The sequence below is a fragment of the Orcinus orca genome, chromosome 16, assembly GCF_937001465.1.
Source record: "Orcinus orca chromosome 16, mOrcOrc1.1, whole genome shotgun sequence".
In the NCBI taxonomy this organism is placed as follows: domain Eukaryota; kingdom Metazoa; phylum Chordata; class Mammalia; order Artiodactyla; family Delphinidae; genus Orcinus; species Orcinus orca.
The window spans coordinates 48,862,325-48,882,446 of NC_064574.1; the positions used below are offsets into that span (position 1 = coordinate 48,862,325).

Below are 20,122 nucleotides of genomic sequence, written 5' to 3' on the forward strand. Positions count from 1 at the left end.
AGGGTTAGGTTCTGGTGAGGACCCTCTTCCTGGCTTGCAGACGGCTGCCTTTTTGCCATGCACTCACCTGGCCTTTCCTAGATCCGTATCCATAGAGAGAGTCACTGCCTTTCTTATCAGGGCACTAATCCCACCCTGGGGGCCCCACCTTCATCTAAATCTAATTGTTCCCCAAAGGTCCCACCTCCAAATACCATCCTGCTGGGGGTTAGGGCTTCAGCACATGAATTTTGGAGGGACACAACTTTCGATCTATAACTGTCTGCTTCTGGGGAAAGTTACACTGAGGCAACGTGAAGTAATATGGGTGAAGCACCTGGTACAACCTGGAACTTGGCAAGTGCTCAGGCAGCATCAGAGTCCCTTCCTGTCTCTGTGGGTGCCTGCTGCATTGTCTCACTGAATCCCAAAAAACAGCCTCAAGAGACAGTGTCCTAGGTTCCCTGTCAGCAGAGCCTGAGGTGCCTATAGGTGGGATGGGGGTTAGGAAGGCGCAGGGGAAGGGGCTGAGCTGGAGTCCAGGCTTAGCCTGATCCCATGGGGGCTCTGGAGCGTGAATCACACCACAAGCTTGGTCCCACCTTGAGGCAAGAGGGTTGGTCTTGTGTCCTGAGCCAGGAGTCATTGGTCCGGGTGGGACATGGTGTGGCATTGGGGGCAGTTGCATAACTTCCTGGCAGGATGACCACTGTGTGGCCGAGGGCAGTTCTGCAGAGGGGGCAGCTGTGCTACGTCGGCAGCTCTCGTGCACGGAGCAGGCCCAGGTGATCTGTGGTGAAAGGGACCAGGCATTGCCTTCAGGTTGTTAATCCCTCTTTTGTGGAAGAATCAGAGGTTTAGGCGGTTTGAATACCTTGCTTGAGGCCACGTGCAGCTAGTGAGTGAGGCAGTCCCCGCCGGACTGGCCACAGCCTGTCCTCTGAAGCACCGCCTGTGCTGCAGTCAGCAAGGTCCTTTGTGCCCTCCGGGATCTCTTTGTCCCCCATCCCTGCTTTTCTGATAACCCTGCATCCAGGGCGCTATAGAGACAGCCGCAGGGCAGCCACGGGACTGAAGGGAAGGTGACATGAACTAAGCCTCGGTTTATTCATCGAGCCCAGTGTTCTCATGAGATTAAAGGAGGCATAAAGCGGCCTCCGCACCCATCACCGTCTGTCCTATTTGTGGCGGTGGGACACGTGAAGGCATTCATCCTGCAGGTCACCTGGTACTGGAGGGGAAAATGTGGGGAGCTCAAGTTCTCATGAGAACGCTTTCCTCCCCCAACAGAACCTTCTGGAGATTCAGACCTACGTCAGCATCCTGCAGCAGATCATCCAGACCACCCCGCAAGCAGCCGCCGTAACCAGTGGCACGAGGGAGGTAAGAACGGGAGCCCAGGCGGCTGCAAAACCGCATGTGGGGATTTGTCCTGCAGCCCCGGGAGCCCAGAGACCCAGGGAGAGGCGTCAGGTCGCCTCCACTGCGGGTTCACATTCGAAGTTCACTCTTCTGCTCTTTCACTCAGACGGTGAACGTGGGTATTTAGACATCTGAGGACATAAACTGTGGCCCTGACCATCTTCTTAGGTATTTCCTCTTGAGGATTACGGGCTGTCCTTCCTTGTCTAGTTTATAAGAAACTTCCAGACTGTTTCCCAAGCACTGTAGCACTGCTGCATCCCCACTGGCAACGGATGGAAGTTTCTGTCGCTTTGCTTCCTTGTCAACGCTGGGTATGTCGGTTTTCACTTTGGTTTTGCCGTTTGCTACTCTAATAGGTATGTTGTGTATCTCGCTGTGCTTTTAACTTGCATCCCCTCACGCCTTAATGATGTTGAGCATCTTTTCATGTGCTTATTTGCCATTTGTATAGCTTCTTTGTTGGACTATCTACCCAAGACTTTTGCCCATATTTTTTTATTGGGTTGTTTGTTTTCTTATTCCCCTTATCAATTTGACCATAATTTTGAATACAGAGAACCTCAGACAATTAGTGACTCTATTTTCAAGGTCAGGCTCTGCTAGTCTGGGGCATGAAAACTCTTGGGAAAGGATAGAGGTGATGGAAGCCGATTTTTAAAAAACTGGGATTTGGATGTAAAACCTTATTCCCAATATGTTCCAAATCCCTTCCTCACTTAGCTCGCTAGCAGGGCAACACGATATTGATGTATTTTTTCCCCTAATGTGGTTTATAGCATTTTGTGACGCATGATAGGATATTGTAAAAATAAACTGAAAAGAATGCAGATTAAAACAAAAATGTCATGTGTCCTTTCTTCAGAGGAATGTTACGCTGGGACAGGGTTTTGTAGACTGTTCAACTGAGAAGACTCTGGGTTTTTCTGCAAGGATGACTTAGGACAGAAGTCTACCCAGGCCCACACCCTGGAGAACCAGTGGGCTAGGGTGTTTGTTTGAACCTAATTTTTTATATCAAAGCTAAAGAAATCCCCAAATTTGCTTTCAGAGACACTTTTGAACCCTGCCAAGTAACATCTAAGAGGCAGGAGAGTTACTTTTTTTGGCCTTGATGGGGATATTCTTGTCCACATTGCCCACCAATGACCCCAACTGAACTGGGGTTGCCACTAAGGCCTAAAAAACAGCTCCTCCTAAAGCATAATTTTCTTTGTCAGAGACTTCTTTCCAGACACTTTAGTTCTGTTTTGCAGACATTTTTCCTTTAATTCTTAGGTGTTTTACATCAGAACACACTTTTAAAATCACATCATCTGTTCCCTTGTAACCCTGTTCTTCTGAGTTGTACTAATGTAGCGCCATCTAGACCTAGTTTAATAGTGTCGGTGATCATCAGAGACCCTCAGCATCGTTGCCCGGGAGCTTGAGACAAATGCAGCATCTGCAGCCCGACCCCCAGCAGACCCACTGTGTCAGAATCTGCATTTTAGCAAGATGCTCAGGGATTCGTGTGCACGTTAAAAAGCAGATGTAGAAAGAATCACATTCTTTATTAATCTCAGCTGAAAAATTCTACATACGAGCTAGGTGGTTGCTTTCAAGTTTGCTCCTTTGACTCTTGTTACTGTCCTAGAAAATGCCCGTTGAGTTCGCACAAAGGATATAATTAGCATTGCTTCCTAGGAGCCTGGGGTTAATGTGTCCATAAAGCATAAAGTCAGTGTCCTGTAGCCAGAGGTCCCTGGGGCCACCCCTGTGGTCCAATCAAGCTGGGTTTATTACTCCCCACAGGAGGGGAGGGTATACGCCGTGGATGGGGACCTGCGCTGGTCTGGGTACTGTTGGGGGGTGGGGGGCTGGTCTTATGGCTGAATATCCCCCTATTTTGTACCTTGGAGGCCAAGGTATGGGGTGAGGCTAAGGCTGTGCTTGGTAACTAAGCACCATCACTTGAGTTAGTGGTCATTTCTGTGGTTACACGGTGGTCGCTTGGTCTGAGCTCAGACACAGTTGCAGAGCCGGTCTTGTTTCTGTCTTGTTCCCCTGGGATCCCAGAGTGACATCTTTAGGTGTTGAGGTGGCATCATCTGTAAATTTATAAGGAGGGAGCATCATGCTGGGGGGTGTTGGTTAGTGCCGGCTTCCAGCTGACAGCTGCCGGCTGTCTTCCTTCCTCTACAGTAAGTATCCAAGGGCCTCCTGTGCGCGAGGCACTGTGGGAGCACCTGTGGGTGGACATGGGGAGGATGGATGTAGTATAAGTAGGAGCTGGGCGGTGAGGAGAGGCGGGGCCGGACAAGCAGGCTGGGCCCTGGCGGGGAGGTGGGTGAGGGATTTGCACCGTGTTTGCGTCCATGCTGAGGCTGCAGGTCTCGGCTGGCATGTTTGCACATCCTCCATGTAGTGGTACCCAGAACGTGAGTCCCCTCTGCTCCCAGCTGTCCCCACGTCTGTGTCTTTGGGGCAGGGAGGCGGGAGCCGAGGCACAGAGAAGCAGGGAGGACAGAAGAGAGAGAAACAGACTGACAGACAGGGAGAGAGACACACACAGAGAGACTGAGAGAATGCACATCTCCGCCGGGAGACTCAGAAAGAAACACACCATCCTTAGGCAGCTCTGTCCCCAGGCCCACTCCTCCTCCCTTGCTCTCACTTTCTCTGTGTCTCGTTGCTCCGGCCACTTTGCAGGCAGCTGCAGAGCAGGGGCACCTTCAGTGGCTGGCCGTGAACGTGCTGGGCTGTGACTCTGCCCGGCAGGGGGCGGGGGGGGGGTGTCTCTGTGTCAGAAGGTGCTGCTCTAGAGAGGCCAGGCTCTCAGGAAGGGGTTTAGATGTTTCTGAATAATGTGGAGAGGCTGGTGGGAAAAGGGCAGCTGCTCTGCAGAGTGTGGAGAGGTTGAGGGTGGACCTACTTCCAAAACATTCGGGGAGCACCAACAGGGCTTCCCCTGTCGCCATGGCCCCTGCTGTGTGCCATGGGGACAGCTCAGCACAGTTGGTGGCTCTGGCTCAGGGCTCAGGCTTAGAAAACAAAGTGAAAAGGCAGTGAGTGGCCACGGTGGGCCTACCTGAGTCAGCTTGGCTGCTGTGACAAAATACCATAGACCAGGTGGCTCAACCAGCAGACACTTATTGCTTACAGTTCCGGAGGCTGGAAGTCCAAGGTCAGGGGGCTGGCAGATTTGGCCCCTGGGGAGAACCCCATCCCGGCTGGTAGATGCCACCCCTCTCTCTGTCCTTTCCTTCCTGCCCGCATGGAAGAGGGGGCCCTGGTGTCTCGTCCTCTTCTAATAAGGACACTAATCCCATCGTGGGGGCCCCACCCTCATGACCTCATCTAAACCAACCCTCCTGCCAAAGGTCCCACCTCCAGATGCCATGCATTGGGGGTTAGGGCCTCGGCCTGTGAACTTGGGGGGACGTAAATATGCAGAACACAGCGGCCCCTCTCCTCCGAGTGTGAGCGTGCTGAGTCTGGTTTCTTTGTGCAGGCGAAGCTCTTGACGGAAAGGGAGGTGGCCACCCTGCAGAGCCAGCTGGAGGACAGCCAAGAGGTGCTCTGCCTCCTGCAGGCCCAGAGAGCCGAGCTGCAGGCCCAGGTATGCCCGCCCCTCCTCTCTGCTCCTCTCATTCGGGTGTCACGGGCCTGCACAGGTGAGCACTCGTGCATCTAGTGCTGTGAATTCTACAGACTCAACACACCTGTGTCCTCAGCCCTCAGAGCCGCAAACAGCATCCTCAGTGAGGTGACCAGCAGTCCACTCCCCGGGACGCCTTCCTGCCCAGGATGGAAAAGCACTGGGCCAATAGGGGCAGTGGGTCCCAAAAATTCGTGGTCCCTGGAGATCCCCCGCAGGCCCCCTTTGAGTAGCTGCCCCTCCCCCACCGAGGGTAAGCTATCCCCACTTCTGCATAACCGATCTGTCTTGCCCAGTTTAACCTTGTTTTTGAAAATAAGAAATGGACATACGTTGGGGTTCTTACCCTACGCTCGCATGAATCTGTGCTTCCTGTTTCTCTTCTCATGACCTGAACTCTCTCCTTTGGAATTTGACTGCAGCCCTGGAGAGAGGGGTTGTGCTGGGATTTGCTCCTGCTCAGAACTTGTCAGCGGAAACTTTGCATTTCCACCCCACCCATTTTCTTTTTTCGGTGACGCTTAGTTTGCAAACGAACAGAAAAGCTTTTTGCAAACTTTGCAGGAAAGCACAGTCCTGTCTCTGTGGCCTTCCTTTGCGGTTAATGAGCTTCGTGGGTCACCCCACCCCCGCCAACCCTGTGATTCCTCCAGTTTTCTTCCTCTCGTTACTGTACACCGGGCCATGCTGATGGGGACGTTGGGTTAGAATACGCTTCTTACGCTGTGTAACCACATTTCCCAAACCCAAAAGTAAGTTGACGTTCGGTTTGACAAGTACACATAAGGGACAAGGGAACAAAAATTTAAAATCTGCCCCTCTAGAAAACCCAGACCATTAAAGGCTATATGTTACTTTGTCTCTATCCCACCAATGCCTGACAAGATCAAACCCTGCTGAAGCCACATGAGATGTGGTGCTTTTGGTGGGTGCACAGTGTCCTCCAGATCTCAGGACTTGAGTCCAGAATCCTGATGCCTGCCCCACCCGCCACCCAACCCCTCCCTATGCAGCAACTCAGGGGCCACGGAGAGCAAACGGGGGCCTGGGGATGGTCCCCAAAGGCAAAGACCCCAGCTCAGGAAAGCGAGTACTGCCCTTAAAACGCGTCCTGCTCTTGTTGACAAACCACGGCTTGGGGACCAGACGCACCGTTTTGGTGACTTGGTGAATGTGTGGTTTCCTCTGAGGCCCTGAGAGGATGGAGGGAGGGCCAGGGTGTGTGTGTGTGTGATGTGTGTGCACGTTTTTATATGTGTGCATGTGTGCATATGTATATGTATGTATATGTCTGTATGTAAGTGTATGTGTATATGTAAGTGTGTGTATGCGTGTATGTGTGTGTATATATTTGTGCGTTAGTATATGTATATATGTGTGTATGTAAGTGTATGTGTAAAATGTGTGTATGTAACTGTATGTGTGTACGTGTGTAATGTGTGTGCATGTTTTTATATGTGTGCATGTGTGCATGCAAGTATATATAAGTGTGTGTGTGCATGTAAGTATATGTGTGTAAGTGTATGCGTGTATGTGTGTGTGTATGTGCGTGTACGTGTGTGTGTGTGAATGAGTGTTTAGAGAAGTGGATGCACACCCAGTCATGGTTCTAGACACCAGCGTTTTCCAAACCACCAGTTACAACTCATTACTGGGTTGTAAAATGAACTCAGCAGGATTGACTGGCTTGAAAAAAGAAGGAATTCACAGCACTAGCCTAAGACCGAAGAGGAAATGACAGGGTGCATGGCGAGTAGAGGCAGGATTTATTTTGTGAAACCTTTGTTTTAAATATATCTGTATGTGTGTTTAAGTATATAGATTTGTGCAAATACACACATGTACTTATATCTTTGTATGATGTCTATGGTTTGTGATGTAAAATGTAGCTCTTCCAGTGGCCACGGCGATGAGGTTGAAAACCTCTGCCTGAGAGACTGAGAAGGACCCCAGTCTCCTCAGGAGATGAGGGAGCCCAGCCTGATGTGGTGGGCACATCAACCGGTGAAGTCCGGTTCCAGGGCGAAAAGAATACTTGTCTCTCTGTGAACTCATATGCGTTTATTGACTATAAAAGTAAGACGGGGCTTCCCTGGTGGCGCAGTGGTTGAGAGTCCGCCTGCCGATGCAGGGGACACGGGTTCGTGCCCCAGTCCGGGAAGATCCCACATGCCGCGGAGCGGCTGGGCCCGTGAGCCATGGCCGCTGAGCCTGCGCGTCCGGAGCCTGTGCTCCGCAACGGGAGAGGCCACGACAGTGAGAGGCCCGCATACCAAAAAAAAAAAAAAAAAAAAGTAAGACGTTTCATAAAGGGTTAGCCTAGTTTCTGAGAATATGAGATAAAGCTCTCTGCTTGGCCGCCTGTCCCCACCCGTAGCTGCTGCAGAAAGACTGGCTTGTCTAACTCTGAGGTCGTTGTCTCTCTAACTGCGGGGGGCTTCACTGTCTCTTCTGTGCCATCCCCCCGCCAATCGCCTGCCCAGCAGTCTGGTGAAGCCCCTGGAGCCTTTCTGAGAAAAATGTTAAAGGCATATGGCTTCCGTCAGAGGTTTAGGACTATGGGAAGCTGAAGCTAAAGAGGCTTCTGTATTGTACTTTGCTTCTGCCCTTGTGTTTTGAAGGTTCTCATTTATACCTGGGGTATCAGAAGAAACATTTCAACAAAGTGTCTTGTTGGAAATTAATAGCCCCAGCCATCAGCTGATGACTTTATTTCTTATCTCATTCATAATTAAAAGTTACTAATTTGAAATTTTATGTTTATTTTACATTCTAAGTCTTTGGTAAAGTCACATATTAAGGATGACTGAAATACTTCCAGAGGAGCTCTGTTGGCATAGTTGTAGAGAAATGCATTTGAACTAATGTGGCATAAAACTGTAATAAAACAGAGATTTCATGTATTTGCCAAAATTCTGAGTTTGTAAAATTACCTTCATTTCTTTGGCATCACGTACTTACATTAATAATAGTAAAATAAGATATTGACATTTTCCATAAAAAAAAGAAAAATGTCAAAGGCATAAAGTACATAGAATTAAAAGGAAACGAATTATATTGAAACAAAATATTATCTGCCGAATTAGTTATCAAAATATTGCCAAAGCATTTCCTCTATAATAATATATGTGCTTATAATAAGTAAAACCTAGCAGGGGGTCTGATGAAACATGAGTCATATTAGTTTTCTCTTGCGGCCATAATAAATTTTCACAAAGGTCAGGGCCTAAAACAGCACTTCCTTGTGACCTTACAGTTCTGCAGGTTAGAAGTCGGGGCAGGCTTGGCTGGTTTCTCTGCTCTGGGGCTCACAGCCCTGAAATGAAGGTGTCCGCCGGCCTGGGTCCCCCGTATCTGGAGGTTCTTGTTGGGTGGTGGGCCGAATCTGCTTCCTGTCCCATTCCTGTCATTGGCAGAATTCCCTTCTGTGTGACGCTGGGACCAAGGACCCTATTTCTTTGCTGGCTGTCGGCCAGGATTTACTCCAGATGCCGTCCACCTTCCTTGGCATGTGGCCCCTCCATCTTCAAGGACAGCAATGGTGCTTCGAATCTTTCTCATGCATCTAATCTCCCTGATTTCTGCTCTTAAGGGCCCGTGGAATTAGGAATAATCTAGAATAATCTCCCTGTTTTTTAAGGTCAGCTGAGTAAGAAGTTCCTTTGCCGAGTAACATAATGTATTCATGGGCATACAGCTAAGGGGCAAAGGTCATGGGGCCGAAAGTCTGCCTAATTAGCTTGAATCAAAACACGCACGTGGCAGGACCCACCTGAGAGCTTCTGACTCAGTGGGTCTGGGGTGTGGCCCAAGAATTTTTATTTCTAAATTCCAGATGCTGTTGCTGGTCGAGGAACCACACGTTGAGAACATTGATGTAGGGGTGGTCCAACGTTGGGCCAGAATATTCTACACCTCGGGCACCTGGGTTCCTGGCTCGGGCCCTCCATAGCCTTATTCATGAGATGTTCACGGCTGGCTTTTTGCCGATTTTAAAAGGCTGTTGTGACTTCCCAGTGGAGTAGCTGAGCTGAGCGTTCCAGGGGAGACTCGTCAGCCTAGCCCCTCAGCAGGGCCAGGGCCATGACTGGGGACATGATGGGGGTCAGGGGAGGGGGAGCTCCTTGCAGCCTGAGGGCTCCAGCCGGCAGGGCTGTGGCAGCTGGTTCTGCCTATGGTTAGGGCATCTGATGCTTCTGGAACCCTCCGTCGCAGGGTCCTCAGGGGGAGGTCCCTGAACCAGCAGCATCAGTGTCAGCATCACCTGGGGCTTGTCAGAAATGCTCGTTCACGGGCCCGTCCCAGATCTACGGAACCAGGAACTCCGGAGGGCCCAGCATCTCGTTTAACAAGCCCTCCAGGTGGCTCTGCAGGCTCAAGTTTGAGAACGTTGGTCCACAGGTTGCGCAGGACCGCACCCACGATTGGAGCTGAATGTGGACCACACACGAGACCCCTGGGGATGGCACTTCTTCCAGGCGGATGAGAAGGGACAGGCGTTCTGGTTCTCTAAATTGCATCTGCTGAGTTTCTGTGACAGGAAAGTGAAAAAATTCAGATTATTGGGAAAGTATACTCCCAGGTGTCATTTCTCAGTAAAGTCCCTTAGCGCCACCTGGTGGTACGTTTTGGTAAGACAGCGTGTAATCGGCGAAGGACACTTGATTTCTTTTTCCGTTTTGAAATGACCTTGGATCCAAAGGAGTCTGGGTGCCTAAAGGGACTGAGGCAGGAGGTCACCTCTCCAGATGCGCTCACTGTGAGGCACTGGCCCGGGTCCCTGAGGACCATGCTGTGCAGAGGCAAGCCCTGCAGCTGTGCTGAAACACATCTTTCAGCCGTTTCTGGCCAGCCCCACGCGAGGTCCAGGGAGCACTGAGCAGAGCCTGGCCTGGCTCCTGCTCCGGCCGCCCAAGCCTGGTGGGGAGACGGCTATCAGCCGGATCTAAGCGGTCCAAGCGGAAACACACGGTCACCTAGCTCAAGATGAAGTTCCGGCTGCCTAGAGGCCCACACCTTCCACCTGCCTCTTTCCACCCACCAGGGCTGTCTGTGGGCTGCTCTCTCTCCCTCTCCTCTCTGGACCCCTCCTGTGGATCCTGGCACCGGTGCCTCTGCTCCCCACTTCTCTCTCTGCGAGTGGCTTTGCTTCTGCAGCACCTGGACCGGCCCCACCTCCTCCTGGAAGACTTCCGTGATGTCCCCAGCACCCTGGGCCTCTCCGTGGGCTCTGTGACACCTTGGGCTTTGTTCCTGTGACCGAGCCGCCTCCCTCTCTGGGCTGTGGCTCCTGGAACGAGGGTTTCTTTCTCCCACAGTCAGGCTGGGGCTGGACAGCCTCTGAAGCCCGTGCCGAGATCACTCCCATCAGAGTCGTTGCATTAGCCCCCTTTGAGCTGCTGCAAGTGGGGCTTTTATTGGTTTTCCTGAACACCCCGCCCTCTGATGAATGGTTTAAATTATTGAGCTATAACACCAGGTGCTGCGGGCACAGCCCTTTCCTGCTCATGTGGGAGAAAGCTAAGCTTTGATGAAAGGCAGCTGTGATCAGCTTTCATGCCTTCCTGCTGCCCGGTTGACACTGGGATCGCTGGACCCCAGCCATGCCAGCCTGTGCCCCGCAGGCTTCGTTCTCAGGACTGCTCCGTGGAAATGGAGAGTCTTACGTGGGGATTCATCCACTCCGGATGGCTTCTTGTCTCTGAGATTTGAGCCTCAAAGGGGTCCTTTAAATTCCTTACTTCATGGAAGCATTTCCTAGAGTGTGTGAACACCGGTGTGGGTAAGAGCATGTGGTCACACCAAGAATCAGAGGCTGTGCCTCAGTATTTGACATCCCAGGAGACTGTTTGAATGGAGATAATTTTTAATGAGGAACAGAAACCTGGTCAAACTCGCTTGGTTTATTTTGAAATAATTTTAGACTTCTAAGAAGCTGCAAAAATAGCTCAGAGGTTTCCCGTACTCTCCACCCAGTTCCCTCAAAGTCAACCTCTTAATAGCACAGCACCAAGGTTGGAACCAGGACATTGTCGAGCACGCCATCCTGGTAACAGATTTGCCTGAAATCTCACCTGTTACCCTGCTCACGTGTTTTCTGGTCCTGCATCCTGCTTGCATTCAGCTGTCCTGTCTCCTCAGCCTCCTCCAATCTGGGACAGTTCCTGCCCATCTCTGTTTCTCATGACCTTGATGGCCAGTCCTCCTGTGGGACGTCCCCCCATCTGGACTTCCCTGATGCTTTCTCGGAGCTGAGCTGAGGCTCTGCGTTTGCGGCAGGAACACGACAGAAGTGATGGGTCCTCGGTGCCTCTCACCAGGAGCACCATGTGGCTGTCTTTGTACTGGGGGTGAGACTTGGGTCACCTGGGGTGGTGTCTCCAGCTTTCTCGACTGTGAAGATATTTTCCCCCAAAGGAGCAAGATATAAAGGGGCTGATGACCTTTGGGAACAGGGCGGGCGGCGGGAGCTTCTCACTCTCCCCGATTCCCTCTTTTCTCTCTTTTGCCGGCGCTCTCATCTCTGTTGCCTTTGCCTTTTGGCTTCATGTCTCTGTCTTTCTGAAGAATTGCCTTTCTCAGTTTCTCCACGCACTTTATGAAAGATTGTTTCTCCAGGGTGGTGGCTTCAGACCCTGGGCTTACGTGTCCCAGTGAGTCTAGAACCTACCACCAAGTCACTGCTATTCCTGAGATCCCTTCCCAGATGCCCGGAGAAGAAGCACGTGACAGGCCAGCCTGAGTCCTGGTTCTGCGGCTCTGGTCAGGGGAGTGTGGTCACACTGCTGCCCGGACACTTCCTATGTGTGAGATGGGACAGTCTTCAGACATGGGGACGACACAGGCCAGTGGACGGCTTCCCAGAGTGTCTAGTGCATGTACCTCTCCCTCTGTTCCTTCCTTCCTTCCTCCCTTCCTCCCTCCTTCCCTTCCTCCCCCCCTTCCTGATGCAACAGATCCATTCCTGACAACCTTTGTCGGCTGAGTCTGCCGGTGTCCTCACTAGGGACGTCACTGTTCCACGGCCACATCTGTACATAAAGTGAGGAATCAGGCTGTCGCAGGAATAATCACCCTCTACATGTCCAATGTGCTCGTTTAGCTGCATGTGTGAGGCGTCTTGTGGTGGACATACGTGAGGTTGGATTCAGATACCTATCTAGTCCCCCGTGACTCAGAAAGTGTGACCCGGAGACCAGAGCCATGGGCATCGAGTGGGAGCCGCTTAGAAATGCAGCCCTCCCGGGCTTCCCTGGTGGCGCAGTTGTTAAGAGTCCGCCTGTCAATGCAGGGGACACGGGTTCGAGCCCTGGTCCGGGAAGATCCCACATGCCACAGAGCAACTAAGCCCGTGTGCTTACAACCACTGAGCCTGCGCTCTAGAGCCCGCAAGCCACAACGACTGAGCCCGTGAGCCACAACTACTGAAGCCCAGGTGCCTAGAACCTGTGCTCTGCAACAAGAGAAGCCACCGCAATGAGAAGCCTGCGCACCGCAAGGAAGAGTAGCCCCCGCTCGCCGCAATTAGAGAAAGGCCACACGCAGCAACAAAGACCCAACGCAGCCCAAAAAAAGAAAAAGAAAAAGAAGTAACTATCCTTTAAGAAAAAAAGAAAAGAAAAGAAATGCAGCCCCTGCGGCCCCCCCCGACCTGCTGAGTCAGAATCTGAGCTGAACAGTATCCTTGGGGGGTTCAGATGCACGAAGAAGTTTGAGAACTCTTCCAGGAGAAGTGGGTTTGGTTTGCTTGTTCTATTTTGCTTTTGAGAACCGGCCATGCCTGTTAGATCTCTTCTCTTTGGGAAAATGAGGTTGTACTAAGCTTGTAAGTCAGAACGCTGTGGCCCTTTAGGGGTCGTCACAGCTCTTACAGTGAATGTGAGGCCACCTCTTTTTATTTTCCTACCTTAATTTTGATTTGTCCTGCATTAGGAGGTAATTAATGTTTCCCTGAAGCTATTTTATTTATACACATGTGCGAGTGTGCACACACACACACACACCCTTTAGCTACCACAACATATACGTAACTCTACTGATCGGAAATGAGGAGAAAATTAAGGTGCCGTAGTGACTGAATAAGATCAAGGAAACTTCCTCCCTTAATTATTTCAGTAAAAATAGCATCTTATCTATTTAGTACATGTTCTTCTTTTTACTAATTTTTCAGCTGTCAGATTTATGCTAACTCAGTACATTATGAAGAATGTACTTTGTTCGAGTTGCACATTTTATTCCATGGACGGCAGTTTTCGTTTCAGTTTCTGGGGTTGTCATCTTCCCACTGCCTTTGCGGGGTGGAGACTCTGCTAGGGCAGATTTCCAAGGGTGCTGATGCAAGCGTAAGGAGAAGGGGTTCACATCCCTCTGTGGCTTAAGGATTCCCTGCTGACAGAGAAACAGAGAAACAAACCCACAGAACAAATAAAACTGGATATGCCGCGTCCAGGGTGTCCCTGCCGGGTCTGTGTCTTAAGCGAGAGGGTGGGCTGGGTTTCCTTACAGCTGTGTCTTTGCCCACAGACGGCGGCCCTAGAACAGGCCATCAGAGATGCCCACGAGTGCTACGATGAAGAGATTCAGCTCTACAATGAGCAGATTGACACCCTGCGGAAGGAGACTGAGGAGGCTGAGAGGAGCCTGGAGAGGTCATCCTACGACTGCCGGCAGCTGGTGGTCGCCCAGCAGACCCTGAGGAATGAGCTGGACCGGTATCACCGGATCATCGAGAACGAAGGCAACAGGTGGGGTCAGGGGTGGGCAGAGCCCGTGGGCACAGCGCCAACCTCTCTGGCTGGCCACTTGCTTGTTCCACAGATCTTTGCTGAGTGTCTCCTGTGTTACTGTTCTAGGCAGTGGGGATGTGGCCAGGAAGGGAACCCCCAAATCTGTGACCTCACAGAGCTTGAATATTAGTCGGGGAGACAGGATGAGTGGGTTTGTAGCAGAGGGCGTGTGGCCTGTGACCTGTGCTCTGGAGTGAATCGCAGCAGGGAGAGGGGAGAGGAGGCGAGGGTGACGGGGGAAGTGTTTGAATGTCAAGCAGGGGGTCAGAAAGCCCCCACGGAGAAGGCTCCCTTCAGCTCACAGGCCTCTGGGGACATGAGTGTCTTAATAGGATGATCAGGCGTGGTTATTGAGGTGCTGCCAGGGAGGGGCCTGCACGGTACCTGGAGCTCAACCAGCGCTCAGTGTAGGTGTTATTACTGCTGCTGCCGTCGTGACTCTGACCACCTGGTTGGGTCAGTAATGTGGCTGTCGACAGGCCGTCTGGTCTCCTCCACATAATGGAACTTTGACTTGAACTCCACTGGGAAGTAGATCTCTGTCTCCATCTCATCATCATTCACAGCTGCACCTGCATCGTCTACGGTCCATTTTCTAGATGTATTAATACATCTATATAGGGACTTCCCTGGTGGCACAGCGGTTAAGAATCCACCTGCCAAAGCAGGGACATGGGTTCGAGCCCTGGTCTGGGAAGATCCCACACGCTGCAGAGCAACTAAGCCCATGAGCCACAACTACCGAGCCCGCGTGCCACAACTACTGAAGCCTGCGTGCCTAGAGCCTGTGCTCCACAGCAAGAGAAGCCACCACAATGAGAAGCCCACGCACTGCAACGAAGAGTAGCCCCCGCTCGCCACAACTAGAGAAAGGCCATACGCAGCAACAAAGACCCAATGCAGCCAAAAATAAATAAATAAATGTATTAAAAAAATACATCTACATCAACTATGTCTACACCTATACCTACACGTACGTCTACATCTATGTCCTCCTCATCTGTATGTGTGTACATCTACACGGCATCTACATCATCTACCTCATCTGTAGCTACACCTACAGCATCTTCACCTATACCTACACCTACACCTACCTCTACATCACCTACGTTTATATGTACATCACCTACACCTACACCGACATTATCTGTACCCATATCTACATCATTTACATCTGTGTCACCTACACATACACTTATATCTACATTATCTATAGCTACACCTACATCTTTATCACCTAAATCTACACCTACACCTATACTTCAACTATACCTAAGTCATCTGTATCTACATCGTCACGTACATGCACATCTACAACGATGTCTCTGTTATTTATAGCCACACCTACACCTACATCTATGGCTACATCAATGTCTGTATCTGTAGATATTCAGAGAACAGATTGAGGCCAGCCCCCTCCTATAGGGACTCTGAATCTCTATTAAGTTGAGGTTCTTCAATTCAGTCTTGCTGATTTTGGGGGGTTTAGATTGGATTAACAGAGAAGCACCCAGAGACAGGAGCACTTCCTTCCCTCTCGCTGGGGCTCTGTCTTGCTGTGAGTGCTCTAATGTGTAGGAGGAAAAGCGAGACTTTCTTTTGTTTTCTCTAGTTCTGGTCAACGTATTGTGCTGAACTCTATATTTATGTCACAGTGAATGCTTCATGCACACATATACAAAAATAAGTCTTGAACGGGTATTTAAGCGTCCTTGTGAACATTTTTGTTTTGGGGGCAGGGCTTCATCAAAAGGTAACTGGATACCCCTTTTGTTGGTTTATATATAACTCTTAATTTTGATATAATTTCAAATTGATAGAAATGTTGCAGGCACAGAACAAGGAAATTCTGAATCCTCTTAGATTCACCAGCTATTTATGTTTTGTCTCAATTGCTTTATCTTTCCACTGTCTCTGATTATATATAACTATTTTTTAAAAAAGACCAGTTGGGGCTTCCCTGGTGGCGCAGTGGTTGAGAGTCCGCCTGCAGATGCAGGGGACATGGGTTTGCGCCCCGGTCCGGGAAGATCCCACATGCTGCGGAGCGGCTGGGCCCGTGAGCCATGGCCGCTGAGCCAGCGTGTCCGGAGCCTGTGCTCCGCAACGGGAGAGGCCACAACAGTGAGAGGCCCGCGTACCGCCAAAAAAAAAAAAAAAAAGACCAGTTGGGCATATTATACCCTGGTTGCCCTAAATACTTCAGCCTGGGCTGGCCATTCTCTTATTGAAAAAAACCTCCAAAACAAAAGAATTACAATTTTTTTTATAAGTGTGTTTCACAGCTTTGACTTGAGCTCAAAGAGATGAGTATTCCTTTCCGTTGTCCTCCGGTGTGTACATGTGTTTGTGGTTCATGAGCAGTTGGATCTGGAGAAAGCCTTTTTCATTTTTGCTGGACACTAGAGCATCCCTCTTGCCCGCCCCCCATCTGTTTGGCTCAGTGAATTAAAGCTGGAGATCACCCTCTTTCTGGTTCTTTTTGCCAGGCTGAGCTCTGCCTTCATTGAAACCCCGATCACTCTGTACACCGTGAGCCACGGAGCCTCCCTCAGCCCTCGACACGGTGTGAAAGGTGAGTCCCCAACCCTGGCTTCTGCGACTTTCTGTCCTGGGGAAGGAAAAATCCAGCGGCTTTCTCCCTGAACTTAGCATTCATACTCCCCGTCCGTCTGGAAATTCAGTGCTTTTATGTGAGGTCCCTTCTCTCCCTCACTGATGTCCTCCAACAGGTGCTGAGTGACTGAGTCAAAAAGTTCACAAGGAGAAAATCAGATGGGGGTTAGACGCCCTCAGGGACGCCGTCCGTGAACATGAGGCATTTAACTGGCGAGAAAAAATGCAGCTCAACATTTACTTGGGCAAGAAGTGAATACTGAATTGTATCTATTCGCCACCCCGCCCCCCCCCAGTGAAATGAACTCTTTCATGCAGAGGTGCTTGATCTAGTGTCAGGAGCAGAGTAGATGCTCAATTTTTGTTCGTTCTCTCTCCCATTCAAAACTGAGCAGAAATAGCTCGGTGGGCAAGCGCAGCTTCTGCCTTCAACATTTGGTCCTTTGAGGATGGTTTCACGCGCCTGTGAGATGTCAGCTCACAGCTCAGTCTCCCCAGTCCTGAAGGAACAGAACAGTGCTGGGGAGAAGAGAAACCTGTGCTTATAGTGCCTTCAAATCCAGGGGTCTCAGAAAGCTCAGAGGGCTTTGCAGAGATGGGGTGCCAGAGTCAGAAGGTTGCTGCCAGGGGCAGGGGTCCCCAGACGCCCAGGGCCAGCTCCAGGGGCGGGTGGCTGTGTGCAGGGCGCTGGGCTTGATGCTGTGCGGTCGCTGTCTGGACGTTCTTCACAGTTTTGATTAGCGGGCCCTGAAATTCGGCAGCTGGTCCTGCAAGTAAGCCCTTCTCCACGCCTGCTCCCAGCCACCTGCTTTGTGGTGTCCCCACTGCGTCCCCCCATCATGGCTTCACGGCCTGCTCACTCTGCCCTGTCACTGAGGGTCAGCCCCACGGGAGGCCCTTGCTCTGTGCAACTGAGTCCTCTGGTAGCGAAGGGAGGGAGGGGCTGGAGAAGACTTCGGGATGAAAAAGTTTAAAAATCACTGTGAGCAAAGCTGGAAAGCATCCCGGGTGAGGCAGGGTGAGATTTTGTGTTACACTTTCAGTTTTTCCTCTTAGCTGATCTGAGGAAATGAATATGGCCTCGGGCACAGGGGATTCCTGTTCTGAGTTTGAGAGCATCACTTCCTCTTATTGCCCAGGAGGAAGGGGACGCTGAGCAAGGGGTGTCTGTGTTCATCTGGCCTGGGTTGTGAGCGGGACAAGGGAGCTACTCCCCATGGCCGAGGCCATTCCGAACCCGTCAGAGGCCCAGGCAGCTCTGCCTTGCTCCTTTGGGGAAGCCTAAGGCGAGAGTGCCCTGTGGACTGGGTTTCCACTGTCTGCTCTGTGGATCCCAGTGTCCCCTGTGAACTCGGGGGGCAGGGGGCTTGGTGGGCACTGGAGCCCTGCTCCCACACAGTGTTACTGCAGGAGGATCACGGATCTCAGTCGGTTGTACCCAGTGTGATGGGAACTGTGGGCACCTCCCTCCCCTCTGCAAGCCCAGAGGGGCCGAGGGACTTGTCCAAAGTCACACAGTGGCCGGCAGAGCTGGGTCCTCAGTGTGGGCTGTGGACGCTTCAGACCCGGGGATCTTTCCCTGTTGCTTTTGATCATACGTAGTAACCCCCACCCCAGCGCTAGACAGGGGGCTCCAGGATAATTAGTGTATTTTTCAACAAATACATTTTCTTCCTCTTTCATTGGTGATGATACTTGCCTCATTGTCCTTTTTTTTTTTTTTTAAAGATCTCGCCAGGGCTGTGCAGGATATAACAATAGCAAAACCAAGACAAAAAGGCCTCCCCAAGAACGTTCCAAGGAAAAAGGAGATTATAGCGAAAGACAAAGCAGATGCAGGTCGGGAAGAGGCACCACTGAGAGGTCCTGAAGACGCAAAGCCAGGGCAGGTGGTACCTAAAGAAGAGGGTGAATCTAAGCTCGAATCAGGGGATGGAGAAGCAAGTCCCCCGACCGTGGACGGGGCTCCGGAGGATGTCCCAGACGGAGGGAAGATAAGCAAAGCCTTTGAAAAACTAGGCAAGATGGTCAAGGAGAGGGTGAAAGGCCCCAAAGAACCCGAGCCCCCCGCTGACCTGTACACCAAGGGGCGGTATGTGCTGGTCTCCGGAGATGCCAATTTCGTGGACCCAGGCTTCTGTTCCTTCTCCGTCCCGGCCAAAGGGGGTGTGGTGGTTTCCAAGGGGGACGACTCTGTGCTGCCTGACAGCCACGTGGAGCCCTCTCCCCAGCAGCCGGAGCCCCCTCTGGAGGATGGAGAGCGGCCTCCCCAGGGGAAAGATGGTCTGGAGGATGGAGAGGGGCCTCCCCAGGGGAAAGATGGTCTGGAGGATGGACAGGGGCCTCCCCAGGGGAAAGAAGATGGTCTGGAGGACGGAGAGGGGCCTCCCCAGGGGAAAGATGGTCTGGAGGATGGACAGGGGCCTCCCCAGGGGAAAGAAGATGGTCTGGAGGACGGACAGGGGCCTCCCCAGGGGAAAGAAGATGGACACCCCCCTACCCCGCACACTGTAGACAAGGGGGATGAGATGAATGACGAAGAACTGAAGGGCCCCCAGGGGAAACAGGATGGCCAGAAGGAGGAGGAGGGGGCCAGGAAGCCCTGTGTCACAGTCTCTCCTGGTCCAGAGGGGCCGTCTACACCCCAGTCTCAAGGGCCTCAGGTCACTCAGGGTGGGTCCGACGGGCCTGGAGCTTGGACCAGCAGCCTCCCGGCGAGAAGCCCTCCCAGGACGCTGGCCTATGAGAAGGTGGAGGTGATGGAGTCTATTGAGAAGTTTTCCACCAACAGCATCCAGACATACGAAGAGACTGCCGTAATCGTGGAGACCGTGATTGAAAACACGAAGGCAAACAAGAAGCAGCTGGAGGAGAAGTGCTCTTCCAATGCCTAGGCTCGAGGGGAGAAAGTGCCTTTGGGCCACTGTTGGGAAGTGCTTGGATATTTTAGGACAAACCATACAAGACTGAGGGTTCTTGTTTGGATTAGACCATAGTTGGCCTGTCTGGCTTGCCAGTGAAGCCTTAATTAAAACGTTTTCTTTGCTTGCACATCCTTTGTCTAATTAACAGGGGCTTTGGGCTTTTAGGTGGGTTAGCCTTGCTCGGGGGTGCTCTGTTAACAGCCACCAAGCCATGCTCGTTTAGGAAAGAGACAAGCCCTTCATATGGGTCATTGAGAGACTCGTCAGAGGCGCAGAGTCTGGATTCCACAGAGAAACGTGTTAGATGATGGATTGGCTGCTTTTCTCTGCATTTCAAGCACAAACATTTGATCACATGAGGAGTGTTTTGTTAGAAGTAAAACAGTTAAAGGTGTCTGTCTTGGTTTGGGTTCCCCCAGACGCTGATCTCACAGCAATGATCTGATGTAGTTTCTGGGGGAAGGGGTGGTCTCAGGAAGGGCCAGGAGGGCAGGGAGATGGCGGCAGGGACAGCAAGGAGATGGGCTACCAGATGGGTCAGTCCTGTGGGCGGCTGGCGCTTGGCCCCCACCCCTGGGGGCTCTGGGAGATGGGGTAGAACATGCGCCTCCGAGTCACCTCCGAGCTGGTGTATTGACCCACCAACGCCAGTCAGTCAGAAGGGAGCGCTGCTCCCAGGGCGTTGACTTTGGGGACCAGGAAAGCCCTCGGCCGAGAAGTACAGGTGCAGGCGTTTGGACGTCAGGCATGGAAAT

The 20,122-nt window shown here is 51.6% G+C and overlaps 1 protein-coding gene across 1 annotated transcript in view; it reads left to right on the plus strand.

The window, feature by feature from the left end:
• The window catches only part of BFSP1 (beaded filament structural protein 1), a 37,898-nt gene extending 18,198 nt beyond the window's left edge, over positions 1-19,700 (plus strand). The window contains exons 4-8 of the mRNA XM_004270395.3: positions 1,270-1,362; positions 4,895-5,002; positions 13,565-13,785; positions 16,317-16,402; positions 18,172-19,700. Coding sequence (XP_004270443.1) covers positions 1,270-1,362; positions 4,895-5,002; positions 13,565-13,785; positions 16,317-16,402; positions 18,172-19,337 — 1,674 coding nt within the window. The 3' untranslated portion in view covers positions 19,338-19,700. The remainder of the gene's footprint in view (positions 1-1,269; positions 1,363-4,894; positions 5,003-13,564; positions 13,786-16,316; positions 16,403-18,171) is intronic.
• The last annotated feature ends 422 nt before the right edge of the window (positions 19,701-20,122 follow it).